The 17,359-nt window shown below is 33.1% G+C and overlaps 1 protein-coding gene and 1 non-coding gene across 2 annotated transcripts; one reads left to right on the forward strand and one right to left on the reverse strand.

Moving 5' to 3' along the window:
• The first annotated feature begins 7,232 nt into the window (after positions 1–7,232).
• LOC126656560 (uncharacterized) lies at positions 7,233–11,236 on the forward strand. Its single transcript, XM_050351150.1, has 7 exons — positions 7,233–8,106; positions 8,186–8,286; positions 9,704–9,770; positions 9,905–10,132; positions 10,238–10,672; positions 10,794–10,866; positions 10,952–11,236. The coding sequence occupies exons 1-7, from the start codon at positions 7,321–7,323 to the stop codon at positions 11,098–11,100; spliced, it is 1,839 nt and encodes a 612-aa protein (XP_050207107.1). The 5' UTR covers positions 7,233–7,320; the 3' UTR covers positions 11,101–11,236.
• Positions 11,237–16,861: 5,625 nt separating this feature from the next.
• LOC126658909 (small nucleolar RNA R71) lies at positions 16,862–16,968 on the reverse strand. Its single transcript, XR_007634475.1, has one exon. It is a non-coding gene; the product is annotated as a small nucleolar RNA R71 (small nucleolar RNA).
• Between the last annotated feature and the right edge of the window lie 391 nt (positions 16,969–17,359).

Raw genomic sequence — 17,359 nt, forward strand, 5'->3', positions numbered from 1 at the left:
TTCCCAAAATACTGACCCCCTCACAGAGTTTTCTTTCAGGTGATCGGAGTTGGATCAGACAGACCATCTCCTTTGTGTCGGCAGCCTTTTAGCTTACACAAAGTACGAGTTTTTATAGAGCTGTAGTAGTCATTAGGTGTGAGTATAAGGTTTATGATTTAATTTCAAACGGTATTTGAAATGTAAACTCTGATATAATGTTATAAATAAGTTGTTTATAAAAATGACGTTTTATCCATTTGAATTTGGTACCAGTTGCCGTGAGTAGAATTGGTTATGATTGTGACTAGAAACAGGGCGGTGCTGGATATGAGATATCGCTCAGTAAGACCCTGCTTTCTAAGAATTATTTCGCGAACGTTTTCAGGAAAAGAATACGATATTTTGATATTTGTAATTATATTACTTAAAGAAGATTTCTACAAACGTATTATATATAAAAATATATTTTAATCGCGAAAAATTTATTGTGGTTTAGGCTTACTACGGTATTTGGAGCTACCACTCCCATTCCCTAGCGCCGGTCGCGGCTCAATAATTTGAATAGTGGCAATTGTGGTATCAGAGCAGTTGGTCCAGTTACCTCTACTAATATGTGGTTTATCAGTTAAGTGACCTAGGAACTACTGCAGTTATAGAGTTGAGATCTGTCTGATCCAAGTAGTTTGCATTGTTGATTTGCAATAAGTGTGATTGACTGGTTTGTGAAGTGCTTGTTTGTTTGTTGTGACACACGTATATAAGATACACTCATGTATTTCTTTTTCGATAAGATATGCATACGTGATATGCATATCTAGATGGAACCTCGAGGAGATGAAATTCTACGACGAGGCAGTTCATGTTTTGGCATGTCTAGGCCAGATACTATCGAAATGATCGATTGATACGCCAGGAGGCGGACAGTGAAGAAGTATAAAGCTACAGAGGAGAGAGAACTTTTTGGGTACAGAGTTTAAAGGTTTAGAGAACTTACAAAACGCAAAGTTTATAACTTTTTAACGTTATTTGTTTAACGATTCTGAAAGCGTAATTGTGCCTAGACCCGCAATAGCCATTGATAATTTCCACGACATTGATAGAAATGCATCACTACATACATCAATACATGCATTAATAGGACATGCATCATATGCATTGTACTCAGACAAAAAGGTGAGATGTGGCAACTCTTTGGTGATGAGAGGTGTCATCACCCTAGTGCATAATTTTGCTAAGGTTTAAATAAAGTTTTGAATTAAAATTTCAAAATGAGTCGTTTTGTTCGGAAGAGTTTTCAAGAAGTTTTGTTTTTGTGTAAGTATACCTAGACCAGAACTCTGTGACGGAAGTGAAGTGCTCGCGAGAAAGCTGCGATCAAGACCACGAGAAGATCGAATACGTATAATTGCGAGAACATAGAAGTTATGCTTCTAGGATATGAACTTAGCCTTGAGTCAACGAGCTAGAATATAGCTAAAATCACAGATTTAATGGGAAGTGATGCGTACCCGATTAGTGGTAAGCTAGAAAGTGAGTATTTCTTTAATGGAACGTCAAAGATATTAAACTACGAGATAGAAAGAGAAGTATATAAGAAGAATGAAGTTTATATACGAGAAGAAAATGATAAGATGAACGTGAATAGCGGAATGTTAATTGAACGATGGATTAGGATGTTCCTATCTTTAAACGAAATGATTAGGACACCATTTTACAACATAATAGAAGTATGAAAGAGGATAGTCGAACATAGAAATCGATTCATAGCTTACACCTTAAAGATAGAAAATTACCCTTATGAAAGGATGACGTGAACATTATGTGATCTTAGAAGGTCGCCAGGTTTAATAAAACCGTGACAACTCTTTGTTGAGTCGTTGGATCAAGTTGTCACTGGAACACGATGTTTCTAAGAAGGTGACCTAAGTATTAACCATTGCAATTGTCAAACGGAGGCCTTGAATTGGTTTAATAAGAATATCAATGGAGGATATATATGAATAAAAGCAACGAGCCAAGAGGGCGTGTGATGAAAATATGAAATACAGAGTATGAAATTGGATCAATTTAGTATAGTCAACGTCAGTTCTGCATGAAATTGAATAGTTTAAAGTATAAGATTTGGCTAGTTAAGTACAGCCAATGCTCACCCCATATGGAAGTGAATGGTTTGGGGTGTACGATAAGAAATTTCGAGAAATAAACGACAAAAATTGCAATAAGCGAGTTGGAATTTGGAACTTCCTTCACAAGATTGAAATTATGAAGCGGATTAGTAAACCAAGAAAGATATAAACGTAACGAACGTATGTGGAATATAGAGTCTCAAGCTTCACGCTCAAACGATAAGGAGTAAAGTGCATAGTGCGATCGATATAGGAGATTGATGATGACCTTTGAAAGGTTAGATGCATTATGTAGCATCAAATTCATCGGACATATGGATGAAACTTCGTACATCAAGGTAAGTGAAAAAAAGTGATATCAGATAAATGGAAATAGAAGATGAAAGATGAAAGTAAGATATACCAAAGGTATAAGGCATATTTGATAAGGTATAAGGATTCAAAAATGGATTAAGGATAGCAAGAGATCAGTTAAAATATAAGTATCAAGAAAGTATAGGTGACCTACGTATGTTGCACGAAACTCGATAAAAGAGATCGAGAAAAGAAAAAGAGAAAAATCACGTGGAGAGTTTACAAGGGGATTATAGAAATGGAATTCTATATAGTCGCGGACACATAGAAACAAAGAAGGATAAAGAGGACAGAACCATAGGATTGGATCCACTGACAGTTAAGATGTCAGTAAGGATACTGTAAGACGATTTGTAAGCAATTGAGAGTGCACCACGTCAAAGAATCCATGCAAAGTGGACTATAACCCTCTACCAATGATTGATATTGTGAGTACGAAAGCAAAGAGTACAAGATGTACAAATACGATAAAGAGGAATGCAAAGAATGTTATAGAAGATGATCGAGAAGCACGATAAGAGCATGAACATGGAATACAAGAAGAGTACCGTAAGATGTTAGTACTGAAACCACTAACCCTAATGGTTGACTAAGAACAAGAAGTCAAAGATAGATCGTGAAGAGATACATCTATGGTATGGATAAGAAGAAAGGAGTAACGAGTGGAAATATTATGATTATGAGTAGTAAACAAAAGTAAATTTAAAACCACGTGGTAGCAATGGGATAATTGGAAATCAAGGATTAGATCAAGATACTATATTAAAAAAGAAAATGGATTGAGGATAGTTGAATTATAACGATAAATGCTAAAAGCATCTTTGGAGATCGAAAGACGATCAATGTCGAGGAGACGATAAAGGAAAGAAGAACCTAGTGAGATAAGACAATAGTGTGAATAAGAAGTTAAAGATGAGAATAACCTAAGGGTTAATACTAAGATTAATATTAAAAGCTCCAAAGGACGAATCGCGATAGGCGAACGATAAGAAGTTCAATAGAAGGCAAGGGATATATGAAAGGAAATTGGTATGAACAAATTGTAAAGTGCCGTATATGGCAACAAGGATTTGAATATAGTAATGATCATAAGGATCAGTATGTCTTAACGGTCGTAAAGAATGATTACGCTTGCGATAAGGAAGACAAAGATCTCCACAAGAATAAGGAGACACGTTTGAATAGATATAGAATGGGTTAACGAATTAAAATATCAATGAAAGATATACGCGATTGAGTGACGAAGGTAACAGTGGCGACACTACCAAAGGCAAAAAATGACGACAAAATTTGAAAAGATCAGGAAACCTCATCGTGAACGAGTAAACAAAGTATATCGAACAGATTGCAAGATAAGTTAAGTATGAATGGGATGATCAACCATAGAACAAGTGACAACACTACTAAAGAATATTCTGGTATGTGTGAACAGTTGGAAAGGACTAAAAAGCCTCACATAAGTAATTAAATAAGAAAGTAGAAGCATAAGAAGCTTATCAAAGCATTGGTCACACAATGTTTTATTAAGATTAGATTTCTGCAAAGAATATAACAATCCTATTTGGTTGCAAGCCAAATTGTCAAAACAAATAGATATAGAGCAAGAAGAAATGAAAAGTTTGAAGAATAGTGCATTGCACTTGAGAAAAAGGGAAGTAAGTCAACAAAAATACCACGAATAAAGGAGCGTATGAGGTATGAAAACGCAAGAAGAAGATCAAGTAAGCCCCTACAAGAAAAGCAAAGATTTTAAAAGGGTACGTCATGAGAATCCATCTCATGGATGACTATCGATGAACGACAATAGTTAAAGAAGGAACTTTTGCACGATAAGTAAAACGACGAGACTAATGAGGATAGCATATAGTGGAATATGTTTCTAGCACTAGGATGAATAACAATCAGACGACAGCAACGACAATAATATTGCATATTTGGATAGCGGTCACTGTGAGTTTGTTTGTTTACTTTCCAAGTATTTAAAAAGTATATCGTTCTTATATTGTAAATGTTTATATGGAATTGCATTCATACTTGAATTTGAAACCAGTATAGATCTGATGAAACGTGCCTTCCTATTGGGCGGTAATAGGACTGTGTGATCACCAGTTTCGATTTGAGAAATTATAAAAAGGGCCCATATTATCGAATATCGAGTATCGAATATCGTATCGTATCGAAGTTGGAATATATATCAAATTGGATACGAGGTTTAACTCGGTTGAACTATCTCGGGATCTGTATCCAGTGGGTTTAACTCGATTGAACTATCTCGGGACTCATAACTTGGGATAAAGTGACGGTAGAGGTTGAATTCGGTTGAATTATCTCGGGACCCTACCAATTGGATCGATCGATTTGATTATTATCGTATATCGACAGATATTTGGAGAATAGGGTTTCATCCGGATCAGTTACTTGGCTGCATTTGATCGAATCGTATACATTATCGATTTTATGTTTTATTTAAATGCTTATTAGTAAATATGTAAACTCACTCAGTATTTCCCAAAATACTGACCCCCTCACAGAGTTTTCTTTCAGGTGATCGGAGTTGGATCAGACAGACCATCTCCTTTGTGTCGGCAGCCTTTTAGCTTACACAAAGTACGAGTTTTTATAGAGCTGTAGTAGTCATTAGGTGTCAGTATAAGGTTTATGATTTAATTTCAAACGGTATTTGAAATGTAAACTCTGATATAATGTTATAAATAAGTTGTTTATAAAAATGACGTTTTATCCGTTTGAATTTGGTACCAATTGCCGTGAGTGGAATTGGTTATGATTGTGACTAGAAACAGGGCGGTACTGGATATGAGATATCGCTCAGTAAGACCCTGCTTTCTAAGAATTGTTTCGCGAACATTTTCAGTAAAAGAATACGATATTTTGATATTTGTAATTATATTACTTAAAGAAGATTTCTACAAACGTATTATATATAAAAATATATTTTAATCGCGAAAAATTTATTGTGGTTTAGGCTTGCTACGGTATTTGGAGCTACCACTCATATTCCCTAGCGCCGGTCGCGACTCAATAATTTGGATCGTGACACAAACAATATTATGCATAGAGAAATGGAAATAAGTGTAGCGTGTTGTTATGTATGGATTATTATTATCATATTAATTTTTTATACATATCTGATACCTTTCCAATATATACTAGATACATTTCCGATATATATTTGATACCTTTCTAAGGGGTCAAACTTAGCTTTTTGTAATTTATGATATATAATTTACACATGATATATATTGTTTTAAATTGTTATTTTTTATTTTTATCGATGTAATTGAATCAATCGACTAATCTAATCATTTATTATCAATTTGTAATTTATGTTATAAATAGATGGTTGTCAAAATTTTATATTATGGATATATTTTCGATACAATATTCGATACATATTTGATACATTTCAAATATATTCAGATACATCTTCAATATATATTTGATACATTTCAAATATATTTTCGACACATTTCAAATATATTAGATAATAATTAATTTATTATTTGAAAAATTAAATAGTTAAACGACACGTAGGTGGATTAATTTCTCCTTTCCAAAATCTTTGATCGAGAAAGTGAATTATATGTAGTAAATTTGGAGTTTAAGTAACCAAATTAATTAAATTTGTAAATTTTTATCAATTTAATTATATCAACCGATTAATTCGATAGGTTCATTTATATATTTATACATTTCCGATACATATTTTATACATGATAGATACATTTAAAAAAATTACTCTATAGATACATTGCTGATATATATTTATACATGATAGATACATTTCTAATACATAATTATACATGATAAACAAATTATTTATGCATCACACTCGTATTCGGTATGTATGAATAATGTATCCGATAAATAATTTATAAAATTATATTTTTTTTGAAATTGTATCATTTTATATTTTTAATATTTTTAAAATTAAAATAAAATTTTAGATATTAAGTAATATATAAATAAATTATTTGTTTTATTAAAAAAAATTGGTCTAATCAAATTCAGTTATTCTTATTGAATTAGACCCAATTCATTACTGAATTAGGTCCAATGGTGCATCAGCATAACGCATCAGAACAGCTGGCGCGCGCTGATGTTAGTGTGCGTCAGTAAGAAAATGGTATTATTGAAACTTTTAAAAAAAAAGTGGCACAGATGAAATTTTTCATAACAACATGATAATGTATAATAAATAGAAGCTATTATTTGGTATTTTTGTGATTTTCCCTTTGTTTTTAGACTTAAAAAATCCGAATTAACCTTTATGCATCAGCCAGCGTAAACGATTATCAATGATAAAAGATTTTATGTAGCTCACATGCAATTTTATAATTTTAACTTGTAAAATTTATAGCTCAAATACAATTGTATAATTTACGCTTTAGGTGCTAGACAAACAAGTTTATGAACAAGTTCGAAAATACATTAAACGAATTTTTTTGCAAATTTATTTAGCATTTGAACAAACAAACACAAAGATAAAATATTTATTTTTTTATATTGAAAGTATGTAGTTTTAATAAATTATTAGAATATTTTATATTTTTTTTTTGTCAAAGATAGCCTACTCTAATTATTAGCGGGGATTAGCGCGAGTTAATATTAGACATTTTTTAAATAGGCACACTGCTCGTCAGTGTTAAGAGTCAAACCCTCAACCTTATACACATATCATTAGAATTTGGCCAGTTCAAGTGTGAATATTTTATATTTAATAAAGTAGGAAATAGTCTTTAATGGAGTATTTACAATTAGCAAAAAAAAAGAAAAAGAAATTATGTGGACAAAAAGAGGAAGAGGATAATGTTGTTGTTGGGTGCAAAGGAGTGTGAAAATGATGAGGTGGCAAGGCTCAAAGTTTCCATCATCGTTGCAGCCATTTGAAGCAAAGCCTGTAAGATGTAGAGTAGTGTCAATTGCGTACGATGACGAGAACGAGAGGAGAAGGAAATGGAAAAGAGTGGACAGAAAAGTGAACTGTGAAGTACAAGTAATATCATGGCGGGAACGAAGAATTAAAGCCCACATAACCGTCCATTCTCATATCCAATCTCTTTGGGACGCTCTTACCGACTACGAGCGTCTCGCTGATTATATTCCCAATCTCGTGTGCAGTGGCACCATCGCCTGCCCTCATCCTGGGCGGATATGGCTAGAGCAGAGGGGCCTGCAAAGGGCTCTTTACTGGCACATTGAGGCTCGTGTTGTGTTGGATCTCCAAGAATTTCCTATCTCCCCAAATCATTTCCAGCTCCACTTTTGTATGGTTGATGGGGACTTCAAGAAGTTTGAGGGGAGATGGTCGTTACAATCAGGCACAGCCCCTGCAACCACGGTCTTATCCTATGAAGTTAACGTGATCCCGAGGTTCAACTTTCCTGCTATTTTGTTGGAGAGGATTATCCGATCTGATCTTCCTTTGAATCTTCAAGCATTGGCTTATCGAGCTGAGACAAATACTTCGATTCCGCAACAGCATTTGAAACCAACTTATCGACCACCTGCAACTACTACTACTACTCACTTTAATACTAAGTGGGGCATCTTTGGAAAAGTTTGCAGGCTCGATAGTCCTTCCATGGTCGACGAAGTTCATCTCCGTAGATTTGACGCCCTTTTGGTCATTGCTTTACTCACCATATGTATGTATTTTTGTTTATATTGATGCTACAAAACAACTGAATGTTTTTCAACTGCAGGAAAATGGAGGGGTTCATCGCTGTGTTGTTGCCACCATTACTGTAAAGGCTCCTGTTCATCAAGTTTGGAAAGTCTTGACATCTTATGAGAGTCTTCCCGAGTAAGTATACTTTTAGGAGTCTTTACTCTGTTTTGAGCCTGTCGATTTTTGATATCTCGAACACCTGTAATTCGCTGTCCAGCTAATACATTCTTGTGAAATTCATGATAAATAGCATAATTGTTTATTTAGCGTCGAGGACATTTGCATCATTGCTAATTCTAGCCTGGCCTCTCTATGCTATATTACATGGAAATGCAAGCGTTTTTTGAGCTGCATTAAGCTAATTTTGGCCTAAACTAAGAATGAATGTTGCTAGTTTATTACTTTTTCTAGCTGAAACAATTGTTATACATGTATTTTGACCTTAGTTCCGATTGTCCTATAAAGTTGAACTAGCTTTCATCTCTTGCCATATGGCCGGTACACCACTATTAACAAGTCAAGCTTGCTTCTGTGCTTATCAAACATCATGAAAGGAAACAAAAAAATATGATCTGAATGCTGAAGCTGGTCGTTAACGGAGTTGATTTTGTTATATGTATATAGCTGCTGAGACCATGATCTTAAATAATCTCTTATTGTGGTCTTGTGTCTTGGAACTTTTCTAATTTGTTGGGCTCTTTTGTAGATGTTTGAGGGACAATGTTTTTGCATTTATATCCGTTCATTTGAAGCTTCGTGACCCTTTCATATGCAGGCTTCTTTTCGTTATTTAAACTTGAATTGCTTCTCTTTCCATGTAGCTTCTTCATTTCGCTTATTGACTTGATTTTCATTTCCCTCGACATCTAGAATTTCTATTTAATGTCAAATGACTTTGCACCGCTCACTAGGAGAATATTGGAATTCTTCCTACCAAGCTTGCTTTTCAGTAACATCTGATACTGCAGAATGAAGAAAGTAAAGAGCTTGAAAATAATTGATGGATGTTTTACCATGATGCATAAAACTACATTCAGTCAGCGTTTCCAACGATTCAGAAACTAATCTTCCATTAGATCCTTACTACTCTAAAAACTACCGTTTTGTAGTTCTGCATTTCAGCCTCTATGGCAGGGGGTAAATCTTCTGGCAGTGAGGTTGATTCATAGCTTTTGTCAGTTGCCTCTCGTAAATCATAAGCTAGTCGAGATGACTTCCTTTCGACTGCTCAAAACTCGTAATTCTTCACCTCTAGAAACTGGTGGACCGACCAGAGGAACCTTTTTGTAAGCTTTTTTGTTTTCTGTAGAAATTCTTTTAACAACTTAAACTACCTTGATCAAATTGAAAATGATCTTTAACAAACAGTAAATGAAAATGAAATATAATTATTCTTTCATTAAGATTGTTCTCTTTATAGAATTTACAGCTTACACAAATGCTACCAATCAGGAAATTGACTTGCTGATTGAAACCTTAAGATCCTCATTGCATAATGCTTTTATAAATTTGTACGACTCCTAATTTTACTTCATATGTTCATTATTCTCAGGATAGTTCCAAATTTGGCGATTAGTAAGATTTTATCGCGAGAAAACAACCAAGTTCAAATACTTCAGGTATAAAGAATCAAATAACCATTTTATCGTAACAGAATTATTTAACTTTTCATTACTAGTATAACCGGCATTTTTATGTGAAGCTGAGACATTTAACAAGATTTTATCACTGAAGGAAACTCATGTTTTCGCAGGAAGGATGTAAGGGTCTATTGTATATGGTACTGCACGCACGTGTTGTTCTTGATTTATGCGAACAGCATGAACAAGAGATCAGTTTTAAGCAGGTCGAAGGGGACTTCGACTCCTTCCAGGGTAAATGGCTTCTGGAACAATTAGGAAGTCATCACACACTGCTAAAATACACTGTTGATTCAAAAATGCACAAGGAATCTTTTCTTTCAGAAGCTATCATGGAGGAGGTAGTTTTTGTCATTTAATTTTACCGAGTTTCGATTCTCTTAGTGGCAGTTAGTAGGAAATTTATGGTCAGTTGTGGATTGAGAGATGGCTCTGATTTATAATAGGTTATATATGAAGATCTCCCATCGAATATGTGTGCGATTCGGGATTACATTGAGAAAAAGGAAGGCAGGAACTTGTTGGAAATGGAATCAGAGTCATGCAATGATGACATCAATACAAAGTATAGGAATGAAACAGATAAGATGAACGATTCGAATAAGCCAAAGTCGGTGAGTCAAAGAGCAAGGGTTCCAGGTTTACAGAGGGACATTGAAGTTCTCAAGTGTGAAGTGATGAAATTTATAGCAGAACATGGGCAGGAAGGATTTATGCCGATGCGAAAGCAGCTTCGTGCGCATGGTAGAGTTGATATTGAGAAGGCAATAACACGCATGGGAGGATTCAGAAAGATTGCGTCGTTGATGAATCTTGGTCTTGCGTACAAGGGCCGCAAGCCAAAAGGCTACTGGGACAATCTTGAGAATTTACAGGAAGAGGTAGCATCCCTATTTTCATTTTAATGAGGTGTTGCATTATAAGTGGTTTAGTTTACGGATGACGTGATAGACTCAGTCTACCTAAGAATTTCTCAACTAATTGTGGTTTGAGATGATGCAGATTCGTCGATTTCAGCAGAGCTGGGGAATGGACCCGTCATATATGCCGAGCAGAAAATCTTTGGAGCGTGCTGGTAATATACAAGATTCTTTGTTTGACGTTTGACATAATGATAGAAAGCATAGGAGGCATTAAATATTTATTGACCATGATGATAGGGCGGTATGACATTGCACGAGCATTAGAGAAATGGGGTGGACTTCATCAAGTTTCTCGGCTTTTGGCACTCAAGCTTAGGCACCCTAATAGGCGGGCCAATGTTATCAGTCCCGAAGAGGAAGATAGTATTCAAAGATTTGGACATTAAGTCTATATTTGGTTCATAGAATTGACGAGGATTTATTCCATATGGTATATATATTTCAGATATTCCATGAAATACTTTATAACTTTTGAGAATTTATTTTTCCAGTTAAGAAATAAACAAGAAGCTATATTCAAAACCTTATGGAACCAATATAAAAGCTAATTTAAAAGGGCTTTTTTCATAAATAATCAATATCGTCAAACTTTTACTTTTACACAACATTTATTTTTCAATATCAAAAATACTGTACATGGGAGAAATAATTTTTTTTTATGCGGTACCAATATAATGTCATCCTCTCAAATAAATTTTTATAACTATAATCATTTTCTCTTTTATCATCATCAATTTCTCTCATCTCTTAGCTCATATCTCTCGCAGTCCTATCTCTCTCAGCTCATATCTCACGGACTGTTCTTTTTCTCCATCATCAACTGTGTTTACTTATAAATCAAGTAGATCAGCACCTTCAGATCTATTTTTGCATCGTTCCACTTTCTTCTCGTCGCCGAAGTTTTTTTCTCCGTTTGTTGTTACCGTCGAATCCATTATCTCCGTTCGTTGTTACTATTGTCGTTTTTCTATTTTTTCAGATCTGAAGTTCACCCTTCTTGTTCTTCTTCTTTATTTTCAGATCTATTATTTGACTCTTTTTTGTTTATTGTATTAGAACAATAATTTTCTGGCTTAATCACCAAAAAATGCCAAACCTATACGTTTTGTGTCAATTATAGTCAAACCTTTAAAAATCACCAGATTTAGCCAAACCTTATATGTTCTGTTTCTTTTTTAGCCATTTTTAAATCGAACCGGTTTTTTTGACATCGTGTCGTACACGTCACCGCCAACTAAGAAATTGGCTGACATGGCAGCTAAAATATTTAAATAAGATTTGGCTATAACTGACATAAAAAATATAGGTTTGGTATTTTTTGGGTGAATAAACCTAATTTTAAATTCAAGCCAATTTTTAAATTTAATAATTAGTAAATTGATTATATCATTTATGAAATTTATATATATTTAAAAATAATTAATATTTCCTATTTAATACTAATTAAAATTAATTTTAATTTTTTATTAAACCTAATTAAATCTAATAAATTTATATTAAAATATATTTTAATGAATATGTAATTAAAAAAATGAATTAACGTATTACTTAGGAATTAATATTGAATTAAATTTGGTGAAAGTATTTAATATTTATGATGATTTTGAACTTGATTTAGTATTTTTAATGTTGTTGAGATCTTGTTATGACTGAATTTAGGTAATAAATAAAATAGTTATGTATAAATTAAGGTAAGTTTTTGGCTATGCCGAGTAAAATGACATATGCGTTTATGCTTATAAACATCATGATATATATTGATTACACCGCAATGAGCTTCACTTTTTAAAGAAAAAAAATGAGAAAATAATTAAACTCGTCCTTTAAATAAACAGTCTATTCAGTAATTATTTTTATATTTATGTGTGTATAGTTGACTTATGAACACTGTCGTATGTTTGTTGTGTATATTACTCTCAGATTGTTCGTCGGAAGACGAACAATTGGGTCTCAAACGGCGGCGGTGTCAAAGCACCGACGACTGGAATTTAAAAAAATTAAATTTTAAGATGAATATGATATTTTTTGTTTTTATTAGAATTTAAATTAATTATATATCCCTCAAATATGTAAAAAAAATTATTATAATTATTTAAATTTAGTAAAAATAAATTAATTTTAATTAGCGTTAAATAAAAATATTATTTTTTAAATATATATGAATTTTATTATAATATAATTAATCATTTAATTATTTAATTTTAAAATTAGTTTTATTCATCAAAAAATACCAAACCTATGCATTTTGTGTCAGTTATAGCCAAACCTTATTTAAATATTTCAGCTGACATGCCAGCCAATTGCTTAGTTGGCGGTGACGTGGACGACACGGTGTCAGAAAAACCGGTTCGATTCAAAAATGGCTAAAAAAGAAACAGAACATATAAGGTTTGGCTAAATCTGTTGATTTTTAAAGGTTTGACTATAATTGACACAAAACGTATAGGTTTGGCATTTTTTGGTGATTAAGCCTAATTTTCTTCATTAATCATGTATAAAGATTATTTTTAAAGAATATAATACCATTTTTCAGTTACATAAATAATATTGTGATTTTAAGGAATAAAATCCTGTTATTTATGCATTTTTACTCTGTTTGGTTGTATTTCTGTATTTTTTTGTTTTGCAGCACAATTTTTTTTATGATGGTTGATTGCTTAATTATTGAAATGTTACAATGTTGTTGTTTTTATGTTAATAATCAGCTGATATTTACTTGATTTTAACATTGGCAAATAAGATAATATTGTTCGTGAAATTAACTAAAACAATAAAAATTAAACTGAGACTAAATAATGATGTGTTAGCATTGAGGAATAAGACAAATAATGATGTTTAAATATTATAATGTTACACTGTTGATATTGTGTTGATTTTCGGTTAATTTTTTTATTTTGAGCATTGGTGAAGAAAACAATCACGATGTTGAATTATTGTAATGTTACAATGTTGATCTTTGTGTTGATATTTGATTAATTTTAGTATTAACTAAGAAGACCACAGTGTACGTGAAATAAAATAAAAAAATTAAAATTATATTGAAACAATGTTGAAAAAGTAAAAATTAGTATAGAAAACGATTTAAAAATTAATATTATCTAATATATTAAATGTTTTTGATAGTATATTGATATTAAAACTGATGAAAAAGTCAACATGCAAAAACAAAATCAAAAGTAAAAAAATAAATTAAAAATTAAAAAAATTAAATATTTGAAAACATTAAGTGTAGAATTATAATGGTGAAAAAATTAAAAATAATGAAAGAAAATGTTGAAAAATGAGAGTTAGTATGAAAAGTAAAGTTCTAAAAAAATTGGGATGAAATGTAAAATTCTAAAATGATAAGTACAAAAGTAAATATTGAGAAAAAAATATATTTCATATTAAGGCCCAATATAAAATTCATGAAATTGTTTTAAACTTTTATGAATCATATAAAACTTAATAAACAACTTACCCGAAACGAACAAAGATCAATTAACCCCCTCAACTTGGCACGAAATATAAAATGAGTCATTTTCGCCGTTTTTGGTACAAACAGATCCAAAAACTTGTGTTTTCGTATCAAATCAGCCCCTCTATCATTCTTATCCACTCTAAATCCGTGTTTTAAACACACTCTCCTAACAAAGAGTCTAAAATAATCCTTATTATTTTTAAAAATTACAAATTAGTACATAAAGTTTTTTTAAAAAAATTAATTTTGGAGGAGCTGCTCCTCCTCACCTCCTAGCAGTCCTGGATGAGTCTGATTTTCATCGTCGGAGCAGACCTATCTGTGTCTGCTTCGGAAAAGAGCAGACCCAATAGGTCTGCTTTTCCACGATGGCGATTGATAGGAGTATTTTACTCCTATAATTAGGGTCGATTTTACTCGGTTTTTATCACGTTTAGTACTAATTTTATACATTATTTGGCATTTTTTATGTTTGATGGTGTTTGTTAATGTTTCAGTTGAAATTAGGTGAAAATCGAGTATTTGAAGCTAATTTATAGGAATTAACGTCGTAAAGAAAAGATTACAAAGTCTCAAACGAAACTTGTGCAGTAAAGAGCTGTTCCCGTTCGAAAAACACAATTCTCGAACGGGAACCATGAAGTTTTTGCTTGAGTCTCGAACGAGAAAGCCATTCTCGAACGAGACCCAAGTGAAAAGGTGAAGGTACGTTCGAAACCAAGGATGGGCAAACGAGAATTTTCTCTCGGTCAAAACTTTTTCGAACGGGAAGCCAAGGTACGTACGAGAACCATGAAGAATTCAGGCATGTCTCGTTCGAGAAAGAGAGGTACGAACGAGAAAGAGGTGAAATTTGCCTAATCAGAATTGGACTTGGACTTAATCTCCTTTTACAACTACAACCGAAACTCCTATTTCAAATTCGATTCGTCAATCGATTTAGAAGATTCCAGAGCTTCCTCCTCTATATAAAGACCTTGTAATAGACTAGTTTTAATAATTAGAATACATTAGTTTTATTTTCATTCTCTTAAAATAGCGTTTTAGCTTCTGTTTCTCAGCAGTTTATAAGTAGTTTATTATTAGTTTCTGCCAAGAACGATTGTGAAGATTTCAAGTTTAATCTAGACGATTCTTCCGAAATTGACAAGTCCGATATTTATTATTCTAATTATGTTTAATTCTTCATATTCTTCTTTGTTTAATTTAAGCATAAGCATGCGTAACTAAATCCTTTGTTCGGGGATTGATATGAACACTTAGATTAGTTTTCGAATTGGATTAGGATTTATTAAGTAAGTAAAATTGTGTTTTAATTACTAAGATTAATGCTTGAATTAATTTGATCACTTAGTTCATGATTTTGTGTTTAATTAACTAATTGAGAGATTGTTAATTAAATAGACATAGGTGATTAAAAATTTAGAGGAAAACGTCGTGAGAGCGGGTTGGAATTTAGGTAGTCGTTGAGTTTGCTTCATAATTACAATTTAGTTCTTTAATTCAATTTTAATATTGTGAGAGCAAGTTAATAATTGATTAGTTAATTAGGTTGTGATTTTATTTGAATCTTTGAGGCTTGAGAGAGCGGGATTCGGTGCATTAGAATAGCTCGATTCACAATAAAATCACTAAATAAGTTTTAATCCATTCTTTTACTAGTTTATTTGGAATTGTCAATCCTTGAGCTTTTTATCATTATTGTTTAAACCTCAATTTATTTGTTTAAATTCAGATTTTTAGTTTAATTACTTGAAGTTGAATTAAGTTAGATTTTATTTAGTTTGCACAAATCCATTTATTTTTCTACTAGCCAATTAAAGAATATTAGAAATTAGTTGTTTAATTCATTGTTCCTTGTGGGATCGATACTTGTTCTTCCAAGTTACATTACTTGAGCGATATCGTACACTTGCGATTATTTGCCAACAAGTTATTGGCGCCGTTGTCGGGGAGCAATTGCGATTAAATTAATTAAAAGTATCTTATTCTTAGATTGAGTTGGTTTTATTTAATTTTTAGTTATTTTTATACTTTGTGATTCTTGGATTTTACGTTGGTTTTCTTGTTTGTGTTTGCGCAGGAGTTTTGGTTAGTGTATGCCTAATACACGACGTGCCAAAAAACCGCTAGAACCGTTTCAGTCAGATTTAACATTCTTCGAAAGAAGTATCCGAAAAACAGCGCGGAAATCCAAAACAATGGAGGACGACCGTAACCCTCCGTTGAATCACGAGGGGATTGTTCCACCACCACCACCACCACATGATGGCCTAGCTCTTAATAGGCCAAACGAGAGGGTTGTCCCTCTTCCCGAAAGACGTACCTTGGGTGAATTCTTCTTACCCAACGTGGACAACGCCAACTATGGATGTTTTGCACCTCCTATCCTCGCTAACAATTTTGAAATCAAGCCGGGAACGATTCAACTACTTGAAAGTCGTTGCTAATTTTATGGGTTGGAACGCGAGGATCCAAACGCTCATCTTTCAAAATTCACGGAGGTATGCAACACATTCAAAATCCATAATGTGACAGAGGATCAAATCAAGCTTCGTATTTTCCCCTTCTCTTTGAGGGATAAGGCGAGCAATTGGATTCAATCACTTCCAAGCACCTCAATCACAACATGGAAGCAATTGGCACAAGCTTTTCTTAATAAGTATTTCTCTATGGGAAAAACGGCGAGGATGACCAAGGAAATTATAAATTTTCTGCAATTACATGGTGAATTTCTATACCAAGCTTGGGAACGCTTCAAAGAACTTCAAAGAAATTGTCCGCATCATCATCTAGGAAGGGAGCATCTTGTCTCTATTTTCTACAATGGTACCAATGAGGGTACACGGGCAACGATTGACGCGGCATCGGGAGGATCACTTATGAAGAAAACTTATGATGAGGCCAATAACTTGCTAGAGGAACTTGCTACAAATAGTTGTTCTTGGTCAACCGAGCGGTTGAGGCAACCACCTCAAAAGGGTATAATGACCCTCGAGCAAACCCAAGAATTTAAAGCAATGAAAGCAAAGAATGCGACACTTCTAGCACAACTTGAGATGTACAAACAACAAGAAAATCAAAGGAATGCTCAACTTGCGGTAGTTCAAATGGGTTGCGAGACTTGTGATGGGCACGATCATTCGGGAATGAATTGCCCCGTCCTACATCAAAACTCAAATGAG

Source organism: Mercurialis annua, linkage group LG7, assembly GCF_937616625.2.
Source record: "Mercurialis annua linkage group LG7, ddMerAnnu1.2, whole genome shotgun sequence".
Lineage (NCBI taxonomy): Eukaryota > Viridiplantae > Streptophyta > Magnoliopsida > Malpighiales > Euphorbiaceae > Mercurialis > Mercurialis annua.

Bases quoted from the DNA above. Each gene is read 5' to 3' on its own strand.
- LOC126656560 (XM_050351150.1), top strand. From the start codon at position 7,321: ATGATGAGGTGGCAAGGCTCAAAGTTTCCATCATCGTTGCAGCCATTT. The intron at 8,287-9,703 runs GTAAGTATACTT...CATTATTCTCAG, and splicing joins TCTTATGAGAGTCTTCCCGA to GATAGTTCCAAATTTGGCGA. The intron at 10,133-10,237 runs GTAGTTTTTGTC...GATTTATAATAG, and splicing joins CAGAAGCTATCATGGAGGAG to GTTATATATGAAGATCTCCC.